This window comes from Salarias fasciatus, chromosome 20 (assembly GCF_902148845.1).
Source record: "Salarias fasciatus chromosome 20, fSalaFa1.1, whole genome shotgun sequence".
Classification (NCBI taxonomy): domain Eukaryota; kingdom Metazoa; phylum Chordata; class Actinopteri; order Blenniiformes; family Blenniidae; genus Salarias; species Salarias fasciatus.
Window position 1 is genome coordinate 30,205,870 of NC_043764.1, and position 18,059 is coordinate 30,223,928.

Genomic DNA, 18,059 nt, shown 5'->3' on the forward strand with positions numbered 1-18,059 from the left:
TCCATTCTGATGCTGAGCAACAATCAGGCTGTGAAGGTCTTGAGAGAGCTCCTTGCTTTTACCCATCATGAGATGTGTCTTGTTTGACTACTTGGTGAAAAAACAACCTGTTTATAGGGCCATCAATTAGCACTAACCCAGCTGATGTTGGTTTGCACTTATAGGAAGTACAAAGACTAATTACTTTCAGGTGTGAGATGGTATGGTGCCTTTCCTTGACAAACTATACAGCTTTCCCATGGTGTGTTCAATACTTTTTTCCTGTGTTATTGCACTTAATTCCACATAATCACTATTTATGGATTTGAATGTTGTGATTTCTTTTCATGTGTGGATTATTTGAGTTAATACCAGTGTCTGGAAGAAATGTCATATGAATTGCATCTTTGGAAATAAATGTAATGACAAAACAGTTAATGCGTTCAATACTTATTTCCCCCATTGTATATGTATATATATATATATATATATATATATTATATAATATATTATATATATATTATATATATATATATATATATATATATATAAATATATAACTTGTATTTTCAGTCTGTTACTTTTATTTTATGGTTTGTAGAATCCAAGACAAACTCGTTTAAGTGACAGCATAAAGTTTGACAGGTGAGATTATAAATCAAACCCATTTCCTTTGTGCTTGAAATGAAAACCTTCAAACCACCAATGTCTCCCTGAACACAAATAAAAAACTTTAAAATGAATATTTTGACAGCTTTACTGACGGCCTGCCTGCCAACAGCTCAGAGGAAATCTAATCTCTGCTTTCATGTCTCAACCTGACTACATCTCTCCAATCACTGATAAACATGGAGCTTTTTTAAACTTTATTTTCACAGAGATAAAGTATTTTATTTGAGGGAGTCCTGGCCAAGAGGCATGTCAATATCATCCAAACGAGTGAGCAGAAAGACAAGAAAAACACAATCAAGACATCCTTCATCCAGACTTCAGTCCAGCTAAAGAAAAGCAATGACATTCTGCTGCAAAAGATTCTGCTTGGGGTGATGAAATTCTGATGCTGCAGGGACTTTTTTCAGTTGTTCCAGGATCACAGTTCAGTAGGTAAAGGCTTTTACAAGTCAGACAGAATTCTGGACTCTGGACTCAGAAGACTGACACAGATGTCATGAGGGGGAGTCCTCACTGCTGGCTGGAGACAATTAGATCATGAGCTTCAATCTGCTGGTTTGAATATTTTTCAGTATGGGGAGGCATGATGGGAACTGTCTACCTGAGGCTGAAAGGAATAAATGAAATGATTCTAATTATTCTGTGGAGGTAGACGAAACTACACACATCACAAATGAGGCTCAACTCTGTTATTTTACCATATGTGTGAGGTGAAGGAGGCTGATCTGGGCTTTGGTCATGTCAATGACGACAGGAAAACAACATCAATCCAATCTATATCTAAGGTGGAGAAGTTAAACTGCACACAAGTTGGTGGTGCAAACATATGAAGGCACATCAGTTATGGAATTGAAGCTAAATGGAATGCAGCCAAAAATCACACACTGGAAGCATTGTCAACCCACTGCTACAGACACAAGTCAGCTTCATCCTCTCTCAGTCTGCTAGATGATCACTGAGTGTGAAGTCTTTTTTAAGATTCCAGAAGGCTTCAGCTCATTTCAGCAAATCTACAAACTGCAGCCATCTGTTTGATGAAGTCTGATGTTTAACGCGCAGCAGCTGCCAGATGGAAGCCAAACTCCAGACTTGTTAAGACCGTCATGTTCTGCTGTGCAGAGATTCTTTCACAAGAAGACAGAGATGACTGGGATGGACAGGCTCCTGGGATGGACAGGCTGCTGGGATGGACATGGCCTCTGGCTCTCTGAAGCGTCCTTCTCATGGTGTCCAGCGCGGTTTTCACAGAGACAGACGTACTGCTCCGTGTTATTCAGGGTGATGGACATACAGTGTGACTCTGCTCCTCTCGGGTCAGTGACTCCATGAAAACCTCGAGCAACCAGCGTGAGTCATTTTATGACCTTTTCATGACCTTTTTCAGGAGCCGTGAAAAGTGTTGAACCTGGTCGACAAGATGAGAGACAAAAGCTGTTTCACAGGATCCTGGACAGCATCAACTGTCAAATGGAGACGAGACTCAAGAACTTGGGAGAACTTAATTTTCTGGTTTTGTTGAACAGTAGAGGTTTGGTGAACTGTCAGCCCTCTTAATGATGTAAAAACTGCATCTCTCTCTCTCTCTCTCTCTCTCTCATCTCTCCTCTCCTCTCTCTCTCTCTCTCCTCTCCTCTCCTCTCTCTCTCTCTCTCTCGTGCGCATGCGTGAGCGTGAGCGTCCGGTGGTGGAGGGTGGAGGTTGTGAGAGCGTGGCGGGATTTCACCTGTTTTTTCGGGTGTTTTCTTTCCTGTTGTTCTTTGCTGATCAGGTAAGAGTCTTTTTACTGTTTCCTAGCGTGTCCGACTGAGGACCGGCTCACCGGTAAGGGTGTTGCCGGGGGTTCGGGGAGGAATGGCGGCGGCCGCCGAGCCGCCGGCTCCGTCCCTCCGCCAGGGAATCCGTCTGGTTCCACCGGACCAGGTGTCGGTGGAGGAGGTTCTGCTGGCCCTGGGGGCGCAGGTGGGCTATGACAACCTGCTGTATGCCTCCAGGATGAATAAAGGAGTGGTGGTGTTTATGAAAAGTGAGGCTCAGGTGTTTCAGCTCATCGAGAGCGGGGTTTTCATCCGGGAAATGTTTGTCCAGGTCTCCCCGCTGTCGGTCCCCTCCACCCGGATCACCGTGTCCGGAGTGCCGCCGTTCATCAAGGACGAGCAGCTGGAGCACGAGCTCCGGAGGTTCGGTAAACTTGCAAGCGGCTTCAAAAAAGTAAACTTAGGTTGCAAGGATTCTAAAATCGGACACGTGAACTCACTGAGGAGGCAGGTGTTTATGTTTCTGGACTCTCCGTCCCAGACCCTGGAGGTCTCCTTCCGGGTCCGATATGGAGACGGGTCCTACATGGTCTACGCGAGCTCTGGACACATGAAGTGCTTTGAGTGTGGAGATGTGGGTCATAAACGTGTCTCCTGTCCGCACGCTGCACAGCGGGGGGCTGCTGCTGCAGGTGGAGCACGGCGCCCCGCGGGGGCTGCCGCTGAGGCACGCGGTGCCGACGGGGGGCCCGCGGACGCGGGGCCCGCCGGGGCGCGCGGTGCCGACGGGGAGCCTGCGGACGCGGGGCCCGCCGGGGCGCGCGGTGCCGACGGGGGGCCCGCGGATGCGGGGCCCGCTGGGGCGCGCGGCGCCGAGGCGGGACCCGCGGAGGCGCGCAGCGCTGACGCGGGGATCGCGCCTGTCGGGGGCTCCCCGGTCGAGGAAGTACAGGAGGAAATCTCCCAGTCAGCTTCTGCGGCGGACTCGGGTGAAGGACAGTCAGGTGGGGGCCAGTCAGGTGGGGGGGGGGTCCTCAGTGAGGAAGCTGGAGAGCACGTGGTTGAGGCGACTCAGGCGTCCTGTGCAGGAGAGGGGGAGGAGATGGAGGAGGAAGGGGAAGAGTCTGACATCTCCTCCGTTGCTGAGGCTTCAGATAAGAATGACATCTACACTCTGGAAGAGATTAACAGCTTCATGGACAACACTTATCATAAGAAACAGGTGAAGGTGACCGACTACTTTGACAGCGTGGAGAAATTCATTAGGACTGTGAATGTTTTGAAGAAGCAGGTTGGTTTCGACCTCCTTGAAGAGAAGAAGCGCTTCCGTCTCAAAAAACATATAACGGCACTCAGGAAAGCCGGTAGGACAACAGTTAAAAGGACTAAGAAATAAATGATCATGCGTCACAGGGTGTGTCTCTCTTCATACTGTCTCCTGTCCCTCTGCTGTCTGTCTCTCTCTCTCCTCTCTATGAGCAGTCTCACCATCGGCTCGCTTAACATTAATGGTGGTAGAGACAGGCAGAAAAGAGCTCTGATTACGGAAACATCCAACCAGAAGAGGGTGGACGTCTTGTTTCTCCAGGAAACCCACACCTCCCCCTCTGATGAGAGTGCCTGGACTTTGTGGTGGGGGGGCTCCTGCACCTTCAGCCATGGGTCAAACTCCAGTGCTGGAGTGGCTGTGCTGTTCAAAGATTCTGCTAATGCGAACATTCTGTCCCGTGAGGAGGTGGTGCACGGCCGGCTGCTGGTGGTCAGAGCAGAAATCATGAACACTATTTTTTGTTTTGTTAACGTCTACGCTCCAACTATTGGAGCTGATAGAATTTCTTTTTTCAATATTTTAAAAGACCAGCTAATGACTCACCACCAGGACCAGCTGGTGATCGGAGGGGACTTTAACTGCACCGTAGATTTCTGTACTGACAGGATCGGTGAGGAGCCCCACCCACAATCCGCCCGCACCCTGACCTCCGTCATCTCCCAGCTGGACCTAGTGGACACTTACAGGGTGAAGCACGACAGATCCAGACAGTACACCTGGGTCCGGGTCAGCAACAACAGGGTCAGTGCTGCCAGGCTGGACAGGATCTACATCTCCAAAACCCTCACCTCCCAACTGGTCCACTGCACCATCAGTCCTGTGGGCTTCACAGACCACCACCTCGTTACCTCACAGCTGATCCTCTCTCCCACCGAGAGGATCTCATCGTACTGGCATTTCAATAATAAACTGCTCCAGGACCAGGTCTTCTGCCAGAGCTTTCAGACCTTCTGGAGACAATGGCAGGGGAAAAAGGATCAGCTGGGTTCACTGAAGCTGTGGTGGGAGGTTGGTAAAGCCCAGATTCGGGTTTTTTGCCAGCAGTACTCCTCCCACTCTTCTTCTCGTCTGAAGGCTGCCATCAGGGACCTGGAGGCTGAGATCCAGGACCTTGAGGGCCGACTACACCGGCAGGCTGATCCCACCACCGCTCCCCTGCTGCGGGAGAAGAGGATGGAGCTGAGCTCCTTCTTACAGGAGAGGGTGAAAGGAGCACTGGTGAGGTCTCGGTATCTCCAGCTGAAGGATATGGATGCCCCGAGCGCCTTCTTCTTCAACCTGGAGAGGTCGGCGGCCCAGAAGAAGAAGATGACCTGCCTTCAGCTTCCAGGTGGGAGGATTACATCAGACCCAGCTGAGATGAGGGGCCTCGCTGTGGATTTTTACTCACAGCTGTTCGGGGCAGAGGACTGTGACCTGGAGTGTCGGGAGGAGCTTCTGGAGGGTCTCCCACAGCTCAGTCGGGATGAGAGGGCTTCTTGGACGGTGAGCTGACTCTTGAAGAGCTGACAGAAGCTGTGGGTCAGATGTCCTCGGGACGAGCACCGGGGATCGACGGGCTCTCTACTGACTTCTTTAAAAGGTTCTGGAGGGTTCTGGGACAGGACCTTCACAGTGTACTGCTGGAGGGTCTGCAGTCTGGATCTCTCCCAATGTCCTGCAGGAGAGCTGTACTGTCCCTGCTCCCAAAGAAAGGAGACTTGACTCTTTTAAAAAACTGGAGGCCTGTGGCCCTGCTCTGCACGGACTATAAGATCCTGTCCAGAGCTCTCTCCAACAGACTACGGGAGGTCCTGGGCAGTATTGTGGACCCTGATCAGAGTTACTGCATTCCAGGGAGAACGATCATGGACAGTATTTTCTTAATTAGAGACGTGATAGATGTGTCTACTTTGTTTAATTTGGACTGTGGCATTGTGTCGCTGGATCAAGAGAAGGCTTTTGACCGGGTCGATCACTCTTATTAGTTTCCTGCACTTCGGGCTTTTGGTTTTGGTCAAGGTTTTGTGTCGTGGATTGGTCTCTTGTATCACGGTGCACAGTGTTTGGTGAAGGTGGGGCCTGGGCTGAGTCGTCCAGTTCCTGTCCAGCGGGGATCAGCAGGGCTGTCCCATCTCTGGACAGCTGTACAGCCTGGCCATCGAGCCGATGCTGTGCAGACTGAGGGAGCGGCTCAGCGGGTTGTTTTCTTCTGGGCCCTGCAGCATCGAGCGTCCTCCGGCTATTTCTGCTTATGCAGACGACATCAACATCTTTGTCAGTAGCCAGGAGGATGTCAGGTGTCTGCAGGAAGCACTTTCACTGTATGAAAGGGCCACCTCAGCCCACGTGAACTGGGCTAAGAGCGGGGCGCTGCTACTCGGAGGGTGGAGGGAGCAGGCAGTGCCCAGTCTTCCTGGAGGGTTGCAGTGGGGGAGGGAAGGAATGAAGGTGTTGGGTGTTTTTCTGGGTACAGACAGGTTCCTTATGAAGAACTGGGAGGGAGTGAAGGACAAGGTGTGTGCGAGGTTGTCTAAATGGAAATGGCTGCTGCCCCAGTTGTCGTATAGGGGGAGAGTTCTGGTTGCCAACAACTTGGTTGCCTCGACGCTCTGGCACAGGCTGGTTGCTGTGACTCCGCCCAGAGGCCTGGTGGAGGACATCCAGAGGACCATCCTGGACTTCTTCTGGTCGGGACACCACTGGATCAGAGCGGCGGCCCTCTATCTACCGCTGGCTGAAGGAGGCCAGGGTCTGGTTCATATCCAGTCGAAAGTCAGCGGCTTTCGCCTCCAGGCTGCTCAGAGACTCCTCTATGACTGTGGTCCCAGCTGGTTGGCTACGGCCCGTCTGCTGCTCAGGAGAGCCGGACGGCTGAACTATGATAAGCAGCTCTTCCTGCTGGACCCGGGGAGCCTGGACCTGACCGGGCTTACGCCATTCTACAGCTCTGTGCTGCAGGCCTGGAGGACCCTGGACCATACCCGGGTGGCTGGTGAGACTCCAGGCATGTGGGTGCTGCATGAGCCGCTGTTTGCAAATGGATTAATCCGGACTCGATCACTGGAATCTGCAGGACTGCGTTCCAGCCTGAGGGAAGCAGGATGCACCAAACTGGGCCACCTGCTGAAGATGACATCTGGGTCTGCAGAGGAGCTACGGGACAGGAGCGGCATCACCTCCCTCAGGCTGATCCAGAGGGTGGTGAAGGAGGTCTGTGAGGCCCTGCCGCAGCCTCTGAGGGGCTTTCTCAAGGACCGGACTGTCATCCAGCACTGGAGTGAGGAGGGCGAGTATGGTTTCCCTCCGTTGTCTGTCAGCCCGGCGGTGGGCGGATGGCGGGAGGAGGAGGGCCTGCTACTGTCCTTCAGAGGGACAAACCTGGACAGGTTCAAGGAGGCAACCAAGAAAGACCTGTACAGAACCTGTGTGAAGGTCCTGAACCTCCGAACTCTGTCTGTGGTCAGGGAGTCCAGGTGGGCCGGGTTCTTTGGTCCAGACTCTTCTCCGAAGGGCAGCTGGTGGACCCTGTATAAGCTGCCTGTTGAGAAAGCGGGCAGCGGACCTCCAGTGGAGGGTGTGCATGGGGCGATCGCTACAAACAGACACAGAGCACACATCGAGTCCGGGTGGGAGAGGAGTGCGGGTTCTGCAACCAACCGGAAACGCTGCAACACGTGTTCACAGAGTGTCCGCGGCTGCCTCCTCTTTTTTCCGTCTTAAGATCCTGGTTTCTTGCCCGCGGGGAAACTTTCTCCTTCCCAGTGTTCATTTTTGGCCCAGATATTCAGCCAGGAAAAAGGCCGTGCACTGCCTGCTGAACTTCCTCTCTGCCTCGGCCAAGCTGGCCGTGTGGTTGACCCGTAAGAACCAGGCCCAAGGGTCCGGCAGCACAGACCTGGTTCACGTTTTGAAAGGCCTGATTCGGTCCAGGCTGAAAGTCGAGTTTGCGTTCTTCCACCTGATGGACGATGTGCAGACCTTCAGTGGTTTGTGGGCTGTGAGGGAGGTTCTGTGTCGGGTGGGAGGAGACGGACAGCTGGACATTCTTTTTTAAGGCTTTGATTGCCTGTGTTTGTTTTTACGAATCTTTGAGCTGTTTGGCTTTTTGACTGAATATAGTACTGTAGTGCAATATACTGAGTAATAAAGGGTTTTTTAAACTCAAACTCTCTCTCTCTCTCTCTCTCTCTCTCTCTCACTCTCTCTCTCTCTCTCTCTCCAGTCGTGTTCATTGTGTATTGTGGAAGCTGCATGCTGATTATGGTGAAACATCACGTTATTGTTTTATGGATTTGAAATGCTTGTTTTTATTGATGTCAACTGGATGATCACTTGAAGTCATTAATTAAGAGCAAGAGGGGCAGCACATGCATGTAGCATCGCCCCCTCATGCAGACTGCCCCGCCCCCTCAGTCAAAATGTCATATTTCATTAAAAAAATTAAGGTTTCAGTCTATTATGTGCTTAAAAAACAACAGCAAACTCCGCTGACTTGGTCAAATCAAATCAATATGAAGTGCTGTGCTATTGAAAATTCCAAAACACAGGAGACTCCAGCTCTGCTAAAGGTGAGAGCTGGTTATTAGGGATCGAGCCCCGGAGGGCAAGGTCTCTATTTTTATCATTTGTTTTGTTACTATTTGTGCTTTTTAGCAATGTGGTTAATGATCATATGTTGTTGGACATATTAGATCAGCACCTCTGATCTGTGGATTCTGTTTTTGTGTTGCTCGGTTACGTTTTCTCCACCTATGCATAGCCAACACCCCCCCCCCCCCCCCCCCCCCCCCCCCAACACACACACACACACACACACACACACACACACACCCGTCGACACGAGGCTGGAGCCGGGACTGGCAGAGCGTCAGGGCAGAAGTCAGTGAGAGAGATGCTGAGAGAGGTTTCAGCACCACGGACAGCTCCACATCTGAGTTCTCATTCTCTCCGTCTTGTGTGTTTCTCACAGAAACAAAGGATGTGCTGTACTGTGTTCTCTTCAGATGTAAAGCTAAGTGGGAGACTCTGGGGACCCGAGTCCCTGTTTAGGTTTTTGTAAAGGTGTCTTACAATCTTGAGTTTGTTAAGATTAAGTAGGCAGTAACCTGCCTACACAGAGAAGTTGTCATTGGTGTGTCTGTGGAAATTTACCAAACCTCAGAGCTCACAGCACGTCACTGATATCTGGCTGATTGATTTTTTTTCCCCACATCAGTGTCTGTCCTGCTCAGGTGACACTCAGACTGAATGTGGTTATTCAGAAGATGAAAGACACTCTTTAAAAAAAAAAAAGACAAGATTAATGGAAAAAAAAAAGATGAATGAAAAGTCAATTCTCAAATATTTTCACACTAAACATCAGTAGAACTGCTGTCGCTCTTTAATTCTGCAGAAGCTTCAGTAAATTTAGTAATCGTAAAATAATAAAAGCACTGTTGTTTTTCCGCAATTTCATGAAACTCTTTTCACCACTGTCTGCAGTTTCCTAAATAGAAATTGCCAATAATTCTACTGTGAGCGCCTTCATCTCTGGACTATAAATCAAATCTGTCAAAAAACAGAGGAAGAGGAAAACTCATGTCTTCCTGGTGGATCAGATGCATTTCATTTTCCATCCCCAGATGTGACTCTGCTGCTCTGTTTCCAATTCAGCTGCATATTCTAGAACATTTACTGTAAATTCTGCGATGCGGCTTGTTTTTAGCTGCTCTGCCAGTTAAATTCAGCAGTAATGAAGGTTTTTCTACTGTTGCAGTTTTCTGTTGTAATGCTGAAATAGTTAGTGGTCCCAGATGGTTTGTTCCTCTATATTTTGATTTATAAGTCACTTCTGTAATATTCACATGATCAAAAAATGGTGACTTATATCCCAGTAAAGATGGTAAATATATTTACTGCTTTCCACAGTAATTTCTTACTTTTACCTTTCAGTGACGAGTAAACCATGTCCCCCACTTTCAAAACAACTAACTGCAACCGATAGCCCATTTTCAGACCTGAGTCTGTTTGTTTCATGATTGCTCTGGTTGTTGCTTAATTTCAAGCTCTATTTCCACACTCAAAAACAAGCAAGGCATTTCGAGCCTCTGGTGGAGCGCGCCACATTAGAAAGAGTGATATGGAAATGACCACTCTCAGGAGGTAATAGCTACTTTGCGCTAAATGTGACCATGCTGTTGCTTGTAGAAATGGGATTTATGTATTTGCAAAAGGCCTCTCCAGAGACGAAGCAGTGGTGCCAATTCATCTCCCAGCAGTGCTGAGAAATTTTAACCAAGCATCAAAGGGCAATAAGAGCCTCCTTAAGAGAGCAAACAAAAGAGAGCGACCTCTGATTATGGATGGAAAACGACGAGATGTCTGAGTTCTGCTCCAAACACTAATATCCTTTATTTCCTCTTCCTGCAGAGTGGCTTTCAGCTGTCGGGTCAATACTGTGCAGACAGTAAAGACTCTGAGCTGAGAGACTCGGGTCCTGCTCACGGCTCTCTGAAAGGCCCGATGGAGAGAAGTACAATCACAACTCTCAGAGAGAAGCCAGACCCGCTGGTGTGTCTTTATGTACTTGTTGAAAGCACTCAGTGTGGCTCGTGAGAGCAGCAGGTTGTAAAGAGAGCCCTCCCTCTGAATCCTGCACAGTTCAAATGTGCCGTCCATCAGCAGCCACCGGCCGTCACTCTGCACAGACCCGGCGCCAAACTTTCCACCCGGTCCCAAAGTCAGCGGCAGAACAGTGGAAGGTCTTCCAGAGGACTCCTCATGTCTTTGTTCTTGATTCATAAATGTGATCTCAGGCTTATGAATATGCAACTTAACTGCAGCCCATTACATTGAAATTAATGATCAGAGCAGCAGTGAGACACCTTCTGGTAATGAGGTGTGATTATAGCTGCACGCTTCATAAGCTGGTCGACACCACGACTGAATCCAGAAGAGTGTTGATGCCTAATTATCAAATCTACATCCTGAAAGAAAAGGCTTCATTTTCAGACAGATCAGCCAGAATCTTTTGAAAAACAGCAGTTCAGTTCGTTTGTTTGAGTTTTAAGCAGCAGGCTTCAGAAAAGTCACTGCAGAGATAAACTGTCTTGTGGCGGCCGAGAGTTCAGAGTGACGTCTCTGCTTGATTCTTCAATGTCGGCTCTTCCGATCAAAGCAGAATTTGCCAAACGTGCACAAGATTCAAAAAATCTAAACCCGTCATTTCAGTCACTGCAGTGCATCTGCACTCTGCACACTGATTAAAAAGGTTTCTGATTCAATAAACTATCAATAACGCTGAGATGTCCCAGAAACTAGAGAAAATCAGCAGCAGCGTTTGCATTCCTCCACCTACATGAAGCGGCAGACCGAGCCGAGTTTATATTTCTGAAAAGTAGCTCTGAGATGTGAAATGGCTTGAAGTAATGAGGAGTCTCTGAAATGTGGAGGAACAGAAATGTGGCGGTGCGAGGAACAGAGAAGAGCTTGATGGGACATTTTCCACCTCGTCTTTCAAGCTAAACATGGACGTCCGTCATAAAGATCTTCATATGACGCACGTTGTTTCTAATGCTGACAAGTAAATGTTCCTCAAAGGCTTTAACTGAATAATTAGCGGTCATGTAAACATTTCATTAAATCGGTCAAAGAAGACCACAGAGACATTTGACCAACCAGGAAGAGGGACAGCGGCGTCCTCATCATCTGAAGCACCAAGTGAAACAAGGTGCCTTTAGCATCACCTGTTTTCCTCCTTTCTGCCTCGTCTAACAGGAAAACAACCAGCGACAAATATTATATTGCACTAAATATAGCTGGAGGAAGAAACTCACACTCTGTTCGTGGAGCCGTTCCAACACCTGACAGAAGAACCGCAGCAGACGGATTCTTACCCATCATGTAGATCTTGTTCCCTCTGACGAAGGGCGTGGCTCCGTACCGCGGCGTGGGCATGGAGGTCGTGGCCTGCCACTGGTCCTTCTCCGCCTCGTACACTCTGACCAGGGCCTGCGGGGCGGTGTCTGCTCCCATCCCGCCCAACGCGTACACCTTCCCATCTGCACAGGAGAGACAGCCGACACTTAGTTTAACTCTCATCAGGAGGATTTCTGCTCAGTCTGTCTGTGAAACATCGAGGTGAAACCAGAAACATTTTCTTTACGAGGCTCATGGATTCCAATTAAAAAACACATGAAAGAAAGGCACGAGATTCAGAGTAATCTCCACCATCAAAACCTTTCTGAAAGCCAAATTTTCAACAATGCAGAAGCTGAAGATAACACTGATGTCTAAACTGAGGCTTGTTTGATGCAGTTCACAGCATTTAAAGAACTCATGCTGATTGTTAATGCAGGTGAAGTTTGTGTTTGTGGTCTCCCTGTCATGGAAGTTATCCGTCTCCTCCATCTCCAGTTGTTTGAACAATCTGCAGATTTCTTCCCATTTCATAAAAAGCTTCTTTTTTCAGGACAGTTCCAAATCCTGCACTGTCAAGAGACGATCCAGAAAGGAAAGTGCCGAGTAAGCAAACCTGGAACTTCTGCTGAAAAACAGCAGGCAGAAGAAAGAGGAGGAGGATGGAACCGAAAGGAAGCAGCGGAGCAAGAGGAATCCAGATTAACGGCCCATTTGCACTTTGGAAACTGTGACAAGTGAAACGTGATGCAGGCTGAGGGAGAGCGTCTCCACCCCCCCGACAGATGACGAACCCGCAGAGCTGTGACTAAAACTGTGAGGAGGGAAGCGCTAATAAATCTGTCACTCGCAGCGCAGCAATCCTCACGCACCCGGGCAGTTATCACTCAGTAAATCCAATCTCACTGTTGTGCTTGAAGCCAGCAGCACAGCAGCTGCATAAAGCAGGAAGACGGTGAGGGTGGAGGAGCAGACGAGCTTCACGAGGATCCTGAACCGTGGAGAGGACCATGGAGGCTGCTTCACTGAAGAACTCCACACTGTGTGTTCTTCTCATCAGCCCTGAGAGCCGTCACCAACACAGGAAACATTTTAATTGGGATTTGGATCCATCCAGTGCATAAAGCATGAAAATGAGTCCACACTGATCATTAAATGTTCACAGAGAAGAAGAACAGAACCTCTGAAGAGAGCACGTCTTATTTGTGGCTGATCTGGGACGCCAAACACCAGAAGAGCTCAAAACACACTATTCCAAGTTATTTTTTATTTGCTCCAGTTTAAATTGCTGAATTATTTTATCTCCTTTTTGAATTGCCTTTTTTTCTTTTAATTGCTCTTTTGTTTTCTGGTGCCCTGTTCTGTTTCGACGATTTTAATATAATTTTGTTTCTTTTTCGCTGTGAATCACTTTGATTTGCCTTGTGTAAGAATGGTGCGGCAGAAATAAACTCACTTTCCCTTAAACCTGATCAGGGGCCTTATGGAAAATCTGCAGCTTCAACAGACCAAAATTCAAGTCCAAAAACTCAACTAGATGACCTTCAGATGAATGGAGTTACTTAAAAAATGCGCCAAGCTTTAAATATTTACTAAGATCTGAATGAAAAGAGCAGATTGATGAGCATTTTGTTATTTTCAGACCAGTATTTCGAGTCAAACTGAACAACCAGGAGGAAGCTGAGGGGCTGGAGGAGGTGAAGTGAAACAAAACACTTGATCTGAAGTATCTAAACACAGTTTCTTATAAACCTCACTCAGTACTTCACCTGCTTCAGCCTAAATCTCCACTGTGTCACAGCTCTTATACACAGGTGAGGCTCCAGGGTCCTGGTCAGAAGTCCTGGTTTGATCATGTTATGAAAACATAATAAATTCTGTGTTACAGCTGTTAAAATCAGGAGGATCGGTGAAAGTTGAACCAGTTACTGAGGAAACGTCACATTTCCTCAGCAGAGTACAATTAGCAACAAAGCTATTTACATTTGAAAAATGAAGGTTTGCATCGAGGCGTTTTTGTTGAACTGGAGGAAATCACATCACCTGGTTTGGACTCAGCCTGTCATGATATTTGATCATTAGCACATGTACGATTCACCTCAGACTGTTTCCTGCGGGTCTTAAATGATTGTTTTCTAGTTTTGTCAGAAGTATTGAAGGAGTGAAGAGGTAAAGAAAACCTTTTTATGTAATTCCAGGACACTGAACACCATAAACCGTCCAGCTAAAGGCTTTTAAAGAAAACTCAAATTTGCTTCTCAAATGGAGAAATTTACTTCAAAACTATTTCAATTCCCATTTAATACAGAGTGAAAATGTGCGAGTGTCACCTCACTGACAGTATTCATATTAGCACGCTTCTAAAGATGCTATTTGGGGTCATGAACGTAACATTACTGAGAAAAATGAGATGTCAGCATCTTCCCCTAAAATATTTAATGTTGAATGTTAAAGCTGATGTAATGACAAATTGCTACTAAACTCTAAAGAATTAATTCATGAGATACATTTTATATAATGAAGCTCAAACTAATGCCGATATCTATAATTATATGATGTCATACTTACATATGATATAGAATTATAATTAACTCATGTTTTTTAAAGTTCACAACTGCTGAGAAAAGCCTTGATGTGATGGGGCTTTTGTTTCTGTTGTCTTATAAATGCAGCAGGAATTCACTTCACAGCTGTGACGCCTGATTCTGGAGAGGCGTGTTTTTATTTCATTTACTTTTTTTACATTTTGTGAGGTCTTTGATCTAAAAGACAATACTGTAAAATTCCTACGTTGCAGCTTAAACGTAGTTATTATCCATCAAAGTGTGTTTCTCTCCTTTCTACAGAAGCAATCAGAGAGTTGTTGACTTGCTGGCAGGCCTGATTATTCCAGCGCAGGACGACTCATTCAGTGATTCCTGCATTAGAGCGATTGTTTATCTCACAGCAGGAGGAAGAAGAAAAAACACATCGAGGCTCAGAGAACAGACGCTGGCAGAGGTGTGTGGTTGTCGTTCTCCTGAGGTGTAATTACTGCTGTGTTACTGGTTAAATGACAGATTACAACAGGAGATGAAGACAATAACATCAGCAGCAATGAAGTGTGTGTGCAGGTGTGTGTATGCAGTGTGGTGTGTCCTACACAGCCTCCCCGCTCTTCTCACTAATGGCTTTCTAATGGATTTTTATCTTTTGCTCTGACATCCCAAAACCGATGGACAGATGTGCACTCAGCAGAGAACAAAGAGAAATGATTTCAGTTTTCACGGGCGACCTTTGGACGCTTCGCTTCGTCTTTAGTGGAATTAAAAGCCAGAGGCGCAGAGCTGGAGAGGGATTTAACAGAAACCTGCATTCTGCAGCATTTCTGGGTCAAAAAGGGGGAAAATCCAAAAGACACTAATTATTGAAATGATTCTCCATTCTGAGTGAATCAGTTTCACACGACAGAGAAAATAACTACCAGCTGTCAGTCACAGCAAATTACTTTCACTGGAGCTTTTAGACTTTGGAAAAGTCCAATGTCACAGTAATACAAAAAGCCACTGCAGGTACAATGAAATGAAAACCTGTTTTCACTGAGATTAAACCTGAGGAGGAAAAAGAATCACTCACATGCCCACAGGAGAGCTCGGATATCTAAAAGTTTCCTATTAAATGCGCTCTCTGGGGGAAGGTGCTGCGGTAATAAATCAGAAATGCAGGCTTCAAACACCTTTTCTTTCATTAGAGGCGACAGCAAGAATATGTAAAGAAGCATCAGACTGAATCTTACTTGTCAGACAAATGTGTTGGATTTTCTTCCACTGTGTCAAAGCTGCATCTGCATCCCTCCCCTGTCTGTCACTCCCTCTTTTATTTTGTAATCTTCCTGATGGATTAAATTCTCCCTTCAGGACCAAAAGTCCTGGATCGTCCAGCACTCTGCCCGGTCCTGGACCGGGCCGCCGCAAACAAAGACCTGTTGCTAACGTTGTTCAGCAGGTGTCCCATGTGACAGGTTCTGAACATTCTACATGTTCTACCATGGCCAGGATCGCTCCGGACCTGGTCTGGGACCAATAAATCTTCTCTGCTGCCATCGCAATCAGAGCAGATCAGGACAGATTTCATGTTCAACACAACAACAAAAGAAATCTCTGTGCTTTATGTGTCAGCTGCTTGAACGTCTTGGTATTTCTCCACACTTCCCGCTACTCCTCGTGTTTCAGTCATTACAGCTCTTTAAAAAATCATTAAGGAAATGTTCGAGCTGAATACAGCAAAAAAGACAAGTCAACAATTTTAAGTAACTGTTCAAATCTAAAAATACCTGCAGTGTGACGTGACGATCGATATGGAACAATCTCTGGTTTGGCTGAGTGAATGAATGACCTGCAGTGTGCCACGACCACCGTGTGTGTGTGTGTGTGTGTGTGTGTGTGTGTGTGTGTGTGTGTGTGTGTGTGTGTGTGTGTGTGTGTGTGTGTGTGTGTGTGTGTGTGTGTGTGCTCTCTAATCGCAGAAAATCTCCTCTAATTAAGGGAACCATTCTATCCTCCTCTGCCGGTCACCTGGGAGACTCCATGGCAACCACGGCGTAACCTCCAGACCGGCCGATTGGTCGGTCGGTCTTTGGAGAGAGAGCCGTCGTCAGAGCACTGAGGAACTATCTAGAAAAAGATGGAAGACGCGTTTAGAAAGCAAAAGAAATAAAAATGGCAGCAATCGATATTTTGTCGGCTGCTTTTTGCTTTGATCGTTCTGTTTTCCTTCCTGTCTTCCATCCTTCATTCTTCCAGCTGTTCCTGTTGCTTCTTGCTGTTTCTTTCACTTTATTCATCATTTTCAACCTTTTTCCTCCCATGAGGTTAAACTGACGGCGTCCTCTCACCTTATTTTTCTCCCTCTGATCCTTCGTACTGGAAGCTCTTCGAAGTGGAAACAAAACATCTTCAAATTTCTGTTTCCAGTCTAATAAGCCTCACGAGGCTTTGGTTCGCTGCAGTTAGTACCGTGCTAAATGTTCCCCCCTCAAAGGTGGCATCAGAAATATCTCTTGATTAGTGTTCTCTCCAGAAATTACGAGCATGTTCAATCCACTCAGTGACAGTCCTCCTCCCTGCAGCAGTAAATCAGAGACGCCGTCTCGCCGGACCGGTTTGTCATAATATTTCTCCAAGAAAATGAAAAGAAGGCATGTCGGCTGTGTCAGAAAAAGAGAAACAAAACTGATGTACAATTACTCCAGTGGAGCAACACACAACCTCATCATGTCCATGATGGATGCTTCCACTTTCTCAAAGGACCAGAACAAGTACGAACCTTTAGCCAGCGCTCATTAAATGTCATAAAGGCTAATTTGCTCTCCATGCACAAGCAACATGTGGAGGATATTCCTTGCTGCACAGCCTCTGAGTTGACGCTACGCACTTCTCCAACAGCCCTGAAGGCTCCAGGATGCTACAACACCCACAGTGCAGTGTGTACAGCAGACTGTACGCTGAGGGGCCGAGCTCTCTGGGGGGTCTACGGATCTTTATGCGACTACTCCGAGCAGTTTGGACCCAGATATCCAATAACTCCATCATGCACCATGGCTGCTGATCAGCAGTGCTAGCCAGACACCCTCATGTTTGACACTGCTGAAGCTCTTTAACCGTCTGGTGAGAGAAGAACAGACAGTTCATAAAGACGAAGCTTCCAGCCAGATGTGATCCCACTGAACTCAGTGGAAGATAAAACCTGCAGGCCTCTGTTAATGGGACGAACTCACAATGGAAACACGATGCAAGACGCAAAATGCAAACCTCCAGAGTACTGCAGCAGGTTGAAGACTGAATCAAGCATTAAACTGGATTCTAACGTGAGATCTCAATGGAGGAATTGCAGCGACGTGACATTTACCAGACACTGTCTTTTCAAGAGAGTAGAACAGCAAAACTTTGTCTATTTTTTATTATTATTATTATTATTATTATTATTATTATTATTATCTTTATAAATACTTTATTTTATCAGGAAATTCTTTGATTCTTGATTTGAAGCAGCCTTAATAATTTGTAATAAAGTGAATCGGAGCTTCGTGCTGCTCTCGCCTCACAGCATGTTATTCCTCAACTACTATGAAGTAATTAAAGTGCAGATATATAAAACAGAAGTAAATCAAAGCAACAATACATGCTGTCAACAACTGCAAAGCTGCTCTTGTTTTAGAGAAGTTTTACTGATCCCTGTCAGCAGCTGAGGTTTTCATGACTTTACTGACAAAGCTTTTGTCTTATATAACTATTACTGTTTCTTTTAGTGTCGTCAGAAAATCAGCTGCAAAAAATGAGGTATTTTAACCACTAATGCTTTAAAATATTCTTCAGTAATTTCTGAGGCCTAAAAGATAACAATCAATGACACTGACTCTTTTTCCTGAACACTCGTTTCTTTTTTATATCCCTTATTTCTTGAAGCAC

At 46.7% G+C, this 18,059-nt stretch overlaps 1 protein-coding gene across 1 annotated transcript in view; it reads right to left on the reverse strand.

The window, feature by feature from the left end:
• The window catches only part of LOC115408749 (kelch domain-containing protein 8B-like), a 240,265-nt gene that overhangs the window by 50,857 nt on the left and 171,349 nt on the right, over positions 1-18,059 (reverse strand). Inside the window, exon 3 of the mRNA XM_030119654.1 lies at positions 11,592-11,756. Within this exon, the coding sequence (XP_029975514.1) occupies positions 11,592-11,756 (165 nt within the window). The remainder of the gene's footprint in view (positions 1-11,591; positions 11,757-18,059) is intronic.